Source organism: Benincasa hispida, chromosome 10, assembly GCF_027475165.1.
Source record: "Benincasa hispida cultivar pf3 chromosome 10, pf3_genome.v1.1, whole genome shotgun sequence".
Classification (NCBI taxonomy): domain Eukaryota; kingdom Viridiplantae; phylum Streptophyta; class Magnoliopsida; order Cucurbitales; family Cucurbitaceae; genus Benincasa; species Benincasa hispida.
Window position 1 is genome coordinate 53,962,040 of NC_143487.1, and position 9,116 is coordinate 53,971,155.

General features: G+C 33.5%; 1 protein-coding gene across 1 annotated transcript; it reads left to right on the forward strand.

The window, feature by feature from the left end:
- The first annotated feature begins 1,756 nt into the window (after positions 1-1,756).
- Positions 1,757-4,003, forward strand: LOC150033466 (uncharacterized). The gene is made up of 3 exons (XM_090306415.1): positions 1,757-1,969; positions 2,273-2,826; positions 3,226-4,003. Exons 1-3 carry the CDS (start codon positions 1,757-1,759, stop codon positions 4,001-4,003), a joined length of 1,545 nt encoding a protein of 514 aa, XP_090162541.1.
- Positions 4,004-9,116: the final 5,113 nt, after the last annotated feature.

Sequence of the window (9,116 nt, forward strand, 5' to 3'; positions counted from 1 at the left end):
CCCGACCTAACTCCAGGATTCGAAAACTACCTTCGATGACAAACTTCGACAACCAACTCCAATATATCTTCATGTGACCAACTTCAGGCTCCGACATCCACCTCTTACAAACTCCAGCAAAAATCATCTTCGATAATCAACTTCGACAACCACTTTCGACTACTATAAAACTGATGACTATTAAAGTATGTTGTAGGGTTGTTGATTTTATAAAATATTATTTTGTCTACATTAAGTGCAATATTTATGATAAGGAGCTGACCAACCAAGAAGCTCAACAAGATCAAACCAACTCAAATGAAGAGGAAAATGAAGCTCACTAAGCTCAAACTAGCTCAATTGAATCTCAAGCTAAAAATCCATGGGAGAACTTTCCAAGTCAATTCAATCATGAGACAATCATTATGCCTCAAGGACCAATGACAAGAGCTAGAGCTAAAGACTTGAAAAGGAATTAAATGCTTGCATCCAAGCTAAATTTTCAGCCCATCATGAAGAGTTGCAACCCTTCAAACTCTAAGAGTCACTTGGGCACCCAAAAGTCCTAATGAATCTGGAAATTTAGATTCATCCCCATATTTAATGTTTAATGTTTTAATTTATTTCAATGTATTTACATTTATTAAGGTTCATGTATGTAGTTGAAGAGTTTTGTTGAACCTAGTCAATTAGGTGAAAAGTTGTGTCCTTTCAAGTTGTCTTTTCAATTAGTATAAATACCTATGTAGTTTGGTCATTGGAACACACTTTGAATTTGAATGAAATTTCATTAGAGTTTATTCTCTCAAACTTTATGCTTTTTCTTTGTATTCTTGTGTTTAGAATGCATGTACTAGAACTTTCAATCTAGTTTGATCAATTAGATTGTGGAGAGTTCAAAATCTTGAAGTTAGGAACAAATTCTCCTTTCTTCTTGATTATCGATCAATCTTTCAAGTCAAATCTGTTTAGCTTTCTTGGGGTTGTTATCATTTTGTTTATTGGAGGTTATTCTTATTATCATTGTGGGGGTTCGCCTAAAATAAAGGAGGGTCTCATACGTGATTGAGGTAGTTCTCTTTATCATTAGGTATCGGAGCTTTGGCTCTAAATAGACTATATCTTTTTTTGTTATTCTTTCCATGTTATCTTCTTTCTTTCTTTAAATCATTTCATTCATTTCCATTTTTCTCTCGTAAAACTTCATGTTCTCCTATGATGCGAATGATTGTTTGGATAGGTTGGAGATTGAGTATCGGGCAAGGGAAAGAGTGTCGCCTCCTCCACCCCAACCTGAGGTAATTCACCATAATGATGACCAATATGAGGGTGATGGTTCTGATGCGTTGGATGATGACCAAGTTACATTACTTAGGGTGCCAAGAGTAGGAGAAAGACGTGTTGAGCATGGAGTAGTTAGAGGAAGAGGTCGAGGGAGAGGATATCAAAACTTCCAAAGGCGAGCTCAATGAGAAGTAGCTCCAATTGATCGTAATATAGGGGGAATCAAATTAAAATTCCAAAGTTATTTGGAAAAACTGATCCAGAGGAGTACATTAAATGGGAAAATGAGGTGGAGAATGTGTATGCTTGCCATAATTTTAGTGATGAGCAGAAGGTTAGATTTTGTATTGCTAAATTTAAGGATTACGCTCAAACTTGGTGGGACAAGTTAATGACCGGAATGAGAAGAAATCTTGAGGCACAAATTATTTCATGGTATGAATTCAAAGAGTCCATGAGGAAACGCTTTGTTCCAAATCATTTCTAAAGGGATATGGCACAAAGGCTTCAAGCATTGAGGCAAGGGAATAAGTATGTGGAAGACTATTACAAAGAGATGGACACTTTGATGGATCGACTTGATCTTGATGAGGACATGGAGACTCTCATGGCACGATTTTTGAATGGCCTCAACAAGGAGATTGCTGACAAGGTTGATTTGCAGCCATACTTTGACATAGAGGAGATGTTGCATCTTGCCATCAAAGTGGAAAAATAATTGAGTACCAAAAGAATAAGGTACACCTCTTCTAAACCTTCTTCGTCTTTCAACTCATCATGTAAAAAGGAGAATAGAAGTGATTTTAGAAGTAGAGATAAATTTGTGAAAGAAAATTCTAAAGAAAAAGGTGAGTCTTCTATGAAAGGGAAGGCTAAACTAGAAGAGCATAAAGAGAGAAATAGAGATATTAAGTGTTGGAAATGTCAAGGGTTAGGGCATGTCAGTAGAGATTGTCCAAACAAAAGGACAATGATCATCCATAATGGTGAGGTAGTAACTAAGGGATAGAGAAGTGAAAATGAGGAGGATAAGGAAGAAATAGTTGAAGAAAGAGAGACTAGTGATGGAAGTTATGAAGAACCAATTGTAGGCGATGTGTTTGTTACTAGAAGAGCTTTAAGTGCTCAAGTTAAAGAAGATCTAGTGGAGGAGCAAAGGGAAATATTGTTGCATACTCGATGTCATGTAAATGGAAAGGCATGTTGTATAATCATTGACGGTGGGAGTTGTACTAATGTTGTTAGTACATTACTTGTCAAAAGATTGGGTTTGACCACAATACCACATCCTAGACCATACAGACTTCAGTGGTTGAACAATAGTGAGGAAGTGAGAGTCAATAGACAATGTCTTGTGTCTTTTTCTATTGGAAGATACAATGATAGTATTTTATGTGATGTTGCACCTATGCATGCTGGAGAGATTTTATTGGGAAGGCCATTGCAATTTAATAGAAAAGCAATTCATAATGGCTATCTTAATCGCTACAAATTCATTAAAGATGGAAGGAAAACCATTCTTCTTCCTTTGTCAACCAGAGATGTGCATGATGAGCAATACAAGTTAGAGAAAGAGGAAAAAAATTCATTGAGTGGCAAAAGCAAAAGAGAAAAGAATTTGAAAGAAAAAGAAAAAAAATTCTGATGAGAGTGAGAAAAATAATGGTGAAGAAAAAGAAAGGAGTGGAAAGAAAGAAAAACATCCCAAAGAGAGAAAAGAAAGAACAGAGAGTCTGATAGCTAGAAATAGTGAGGTTAAAAAAGCTTTGGTTTCCACAAAACCAATCTGTGTACTTTTGTGCAAAGGTCCATGTTTTCTAACTAGTGACTCAAAAACTTCTTTGCCTAGTGTTTTTCTTAGATTGTTGCAGGAATTTAAGGATATTTTTCCTGAAGATCTACCAAGTGGGTTGCCACCACTAAGGGGGATTGAACACCAAATTGACTTCTTTCCAAGAGCAGTTATTCCAATAGGCCAGCTATTCCTGTCATCTTGGTTCCAAAGAAAGATGGAGCTTGGAGAATGTATGGGGATTGTAGAGTTATCAACAAGATTACAGTAAAGTATCATCATCCTATCCCTAGACTTGATGATATGTTAGATGAATTGCATGGATCTGTTTTATTTATTAAAATTGATCTTAAGTCTGGATATCATCAAATTAGGATGAAAGTTGGCGATAAATGGAAAACTGCATTTAAGACTAAGCATGGATTGTATGAGTGGTTAGTTATGCCTTTTGGTCTTATCAATGCACCTAGTACTTTTATGCGTCTTATGAATCATGTTTTGCGTGAATACATAGGAAAATGTGAGGTAGTTTACTTTGATGATATTCTGATTTATTCCATGTCTTTAGAAGAGCATGTGGAGCATGTTAGGAAGGTTTTACTTGCATTAAGAAAAGCTCAGTTGTTTGCCAATCTGAAAAAGTGTGCATTTTGTCTAGATAAGATTAACTTTCTTGGATTTGTTATTTCTGCAAATGGTATCGAAGTTGATAATGAGAAAGTTAAAGTTATCCAAGAATGGCCACAACCTAAAAATGCTAGTGAAGTTAGATCTTTTCATGGCTTAGGTAGTTTTTATAGGAGGTTCATCAAGGACTTTAGTACCATTGCTGCACCATTGAATGAGATGGTTAAAAAGAATGTTGTTTTCAAATGGGGAGAATCTCAAGAAAGGGCATTTTGTTTTGAAAGAAAAATTAAGCTCTGCACCTTTGTTGTCTTTGCCTAACTTTGAAAATACATTTGAAATTGAGTGTGATGCTAGTGAAATAGGGATTGGAGCCATTTTAATGCAGAAACAAAAACTCATTATGTACTTTAGCAAGAAATTGAATGGTGCTGCTTTAAACTATCCAACTTATGACGAGGAGTTGTATGCTTTGGTAAGAGCATTACAAACTTGGCAACATTACCTATGGCAAAAGGAATTTGTCATCCATACTAATCATGAAAGTTTGAAGCATCTCAAGGGACAAGACAAGATGAATCGTCGTGATGCTAAATGGGTTGAATTCATTGAATCATTTTCATATGTTATAAGGTACAAAAGTGGCAAGGAAAATATTGTGGTTAATGCATTATCTAGGAGATATAGCTTGCTATCAACTTTATCTTCTAAATTAATAGGATTTGAGTTTTTGAAAGAAATGTATGGAAATAATGATGATTTTTGTAATTTATTTTCCCAATGTGTGAATAGAATGACAGTAAATAATTTTTATGTTTTTGATGGATTCTTGTTTAAGAAAGATAAACTTTGCATTCCAAAGGGTTTGTATAGAGAATTGTTTGTTAAAGAAGCACATGGGGGTGGTCTGATGGGTCATTTTTCTGAATTTAAAACATATGATGAACTCAAGCGTCATTTTTATTGGGCACGCATACAACATGATGTTCACAAAGTTTGTAGTACATGCATTACTTGTCGAGAAGCTAAATCGAAGTCTAGGCCACATGGATTGTACACACCTTTACCTGTTCCTAATGCACCTTAGAATTACTTGTCTATGGATTTTATTTTGGGTCTACCTCGGACTAGGAGAGGGCATGATAACATATTTGTTGTTGTTGATCGTTTTAGCAAAATGTCACATTTTATTGCTTGCCATAAAACTGATGATGCCAAGAACATTGTTGATTTTTTCTTTAGGGAAGTTGTGAGGTTGCATGGCATTCCTAACTCAATTGTTAGCGATAGAGATGTCAGTTTCTTAAGTCATCTTTGGAAAGTTTTGTGGGGAAAACTAGGAACTAAGTTGTTGTTTTCTACCACATGTCACCCAAAAACAGACAGTCAAACTGAGGTTGTCAATAGCACGTTAATAACATTACTTAGGGCAATTCTTGAGAAGAATCTTCGTATGTGGGAGGAAATTTTGCCTTTTGTTGAGTTTGCTTATAATAGGGTTATCCATAGCACAACTAAATGTTCACCTTTTGAAATAGTTTATGGATTTAACCCTAAGACACCTCTTGATTTAGTACCTTTGCCAACTAACTAGTTTGTTCATCTTGATGCCAAGTCAAAAGCTGAATTTGTCAAGAAGCTGCATAAGCAAGTGAAAGAAAGAATTGAGAACCATAATGAAAAGGTTGCCAAAAGAGTGAATCGGGGAAGGAGACCACTTATTCTGAAACCGGGAGATTGGGTTTGGGTTCATTTTTTAAGGGAGCGTTTTCCAAACCAAAGAAAGTCAAGTTACATCCAAGAGGAGATGGACCAAGAGGAGAGTTTATTCTCTCAAGCTTTATGCTTTTTCTTTGTATTCTTGTGTTTAGAATGCATGTACTAGAACTTTCAATTTAGTTTGATCAATTAGATTGTGGAGAGTTCGAAATCTTGAAGTTAGGAACAAGTTTTCCTTTATTCTTGATCATCGATCAATCTTCCAAGCCAAACCTGTTTAGCTTTCCTGGAGTTGTTATCATTTTATTTATTGGGGGTTATTCTTATTATCGTTGTGGGGTTCACCTAAAATAAAAGGGTATCATACGTTATTGAGGTAGTTCTCTTTATCAAATTATACGTAATGAATTCACATATCAAATTAGTGTTAAGAATATTTAGATGAAAAGTATGTAACATATAACAAAAAAAACCATAAAATGAAAAAAAAAAATTGGAAAATTTTCCAACAAGAATTAGTGAAAAGTAGAGATTTGTTCTCTAAAGATCCTCCAAATTTAGAGGAAATGAAAGTGAAACTGTTGAAGAAATGTGGTGACATTCCATTAGTTGTTACGATGATGGGGGAGATTTAATTAAAAAAATTCATGTCATAGTAAAAATATAAAGCAACAATAGGAAGAAAAATAAAAAGAAGAAGATGATAGTAAAATTCATATAGAAAAATTAGCCAAAATCAAAAGTTTTTATTTTGATTAGTTTTTCATTTTATTTAACTGTATTTCTACCATAAATGTAATGGGTTAATTGTTGTTCATTACCCAAAAAAGAAATAAAGAAAGAAAATTTTAAAAAACTAAGAGAAAAAAATTGCATTCAAACAAAGATGGGTAGAATTATTAAATAAAAAGGTTTCAAAACAAAAATAGCAATCATAAAAACATATTATTTAGAGTTCAAAAAACTGCATTATATACCTAGATATATGAACTTAACTCTGTATCCTAAACACAGACACATGAAATCAGACCAAATAACTCTACACTTCAAACACAGACATATGAACTCCACGAACATATGAACTATAGATATCTTATCTTAACTCAGTGCCCCAAACAACCCCATAATATCCAACAATGGAGGTTGTTGAAGATGATGGAAGGCTCACGATCTGCCCTAATTTGTCAGGAATGGAGCAGAGAATCCCTTAATTTTATCTTTGAGATAGAATCTCAAATTAATTTTCTGGTTTGGCGGATTGCTACAACAATTTGCTTTTCTGAAATGTTATCGCAATTTGGCTTTAATGAATTTTCTGCCAAAATATACCAAAATTAAAAAGTTTCTTTCCCATTTTAAACTCTTTTTCACATTTAAGGTAAAAAAAATATATCTATGAATTATTTGCTATTTTTAGACTTCCTTTTCTATGAAATGACTAAATATATACATTTTACATCAAAATTCTTAGATTTAGAAGCTAAATAATTCTACAAAATGAAATTTTGTGTGTGTGTGTGTTTTTCTCCTTCTCTTTCTCCCTCTCTCCTTCCTTTGGACCTTATCCCTTTCATGGCAACCACCGCCCCATAGCATCACTTACCGTTGCGGGTTGTCGACTGTATTTTTTATTTTCTTTCCTTCTTCTTTGTTTAGTATAATTTTTGTTAAAAAAAACATTTATGGTAGAGATTGTGTGGCAATGGTGGCAAACGACTAGTGGTGTGGCAGCCATGAGAGGAAAATTTTACGAAGAGGAAGGGGGAAGAAGATGAAGAAAGATGACGAAGAAGAAGATGGTGAAAGATATGTATAATAATAATAGCTACAACAACGACAACAATAATAATTAAAATTTTAGAAAAATATTTTTTTGATGAAAAAAGTGCCACATCAAGTTTCTATTTGGAATTAACGGAAAACCTTATAGAGGAACCAATGGTGCCACCAAAAGCAAACCTCATAAGTATAATTGCTAAGTTTGAAAACTTAGTAACCCAAATACAAACTAAACCAAATCTCGGAGACAAAATTTGTAATTTTTTTCCTTTTACTATTATTAACGTCATCGCCATTGTTGTGGATAATTTTGGACCTATGAAAAGAAGTCAAATCCAAAGATAAAATAAAAAGGTTCCTCATCCCAAACAAATAAAAAATAGCAGAAAATAGGCTCGTAAGAGATGTCAATAAAGAGTGGATGAAGCAATTAGACTATTCAACCAAATCTGTTTGCCTCGACCTCAACCAATTACCTCTCTCACTTTGACAAATAACAAATGAGATGGGCGAACTGACACAATTGACCCACCTCAGACGTTACTTGTCCATTTCCTTTAGACATATGCCAAAAATATAGGGCAAAGAAATTTGGCTGATTGACCCTAATTGGCCCTTGTGCATAACTAACTTAAGCATGATAGTTTTATATCAAGTAAGTTAACTTTCTTTCTTAAATTCTTTGCTCACCCTTGTGCATAACTAACTTAAGCATCATAATGTCTGTAACAAGTACTACACCGGTGTGTCAATTTATTTGTTTTCATCGATGACATGTGAAGGTCAGATAGGTCTTCTTGTTCAGATTCTGTCATCAATAATCATCATCATCTTAAATTAAAAGATATTTTGACATATTATTTAAAATTCAATTTAATTAATTCAAGATATGACAAAAGTATTTTTATAATTATAAAACATCTTTTCTTTTTTCTGAGAAAATATAAAACATCTTATTTGTACTTCGATTATTTCTTTTTTTAAATTGTATTGAACAACATTAATATGTTAATACAACTAACAACGACAAATGAATAACATTTCTCTTTCAATTATTTCATTTTGTTTCTAACTTATTCTATTTTTTTGTGTGAACAAATACAATTTTAAAGTCCGGAGATAAAACAATGACTTCTCAAAATCTAAAAACTATTTAGACAAAATACTCAAAGTACATAAAAAAAACCAAAATTTATTAAAATATTGAGTCAAACTACCTTAAAACTATTACTTACTAGAAAATTTGATAACTATCAGTCTATCATCAATAATTTTAAGAGGAAAATAACTCATAATTGGTATGAAAAACAAATTAAAAATAATAATGGAAAATTAAAATGAAAAAACAAAAGAAATTACTCCACAACAGAAAGGATAACATTCAAATCTATGAACTATTTTAAGGAAAACAAAAATCCAATACTTTATGACTTAAAAATAAATTGGGTAGGAAGGACTCAAAAGTCTAATTTCCATTAATGTCAATTTCTTATTAGAAGTTTTTCTTTGCCTTTCTTAACTAAAGAAGGGGGGAAAACTACAATTACTTGGCTGTCACGTATTAGCCTGCAAATCACAAAACGGGAAGATATATGGCTTCATTTTAAGATAACACGTGTCGTTCACTTATTGATCCAAAACACACGGAAAAAGCCTCCGTTTCTATCTTTGTTTTGTAATAATGGTGAAAAAATGTGAGCCAAGCAATCCGGGCCCACCGGCGCATGGTAGCCCTGATGCTCTCTTAGCCAAAATCCACATGCTAATCACGTGCCATTATTTCCCAACCTCCTCCACACGGGTTTATTCCTCCCACGTGGTGCGCACCCTTTTTGAAAAAAAGTGTATAAATTAAATATTTATTATACGACTCCTCCCCGGGAGAAATGATTAAAATGGGGTAGTTAAAAAAAAGAAAAGAAAAGAAAAAGAAACT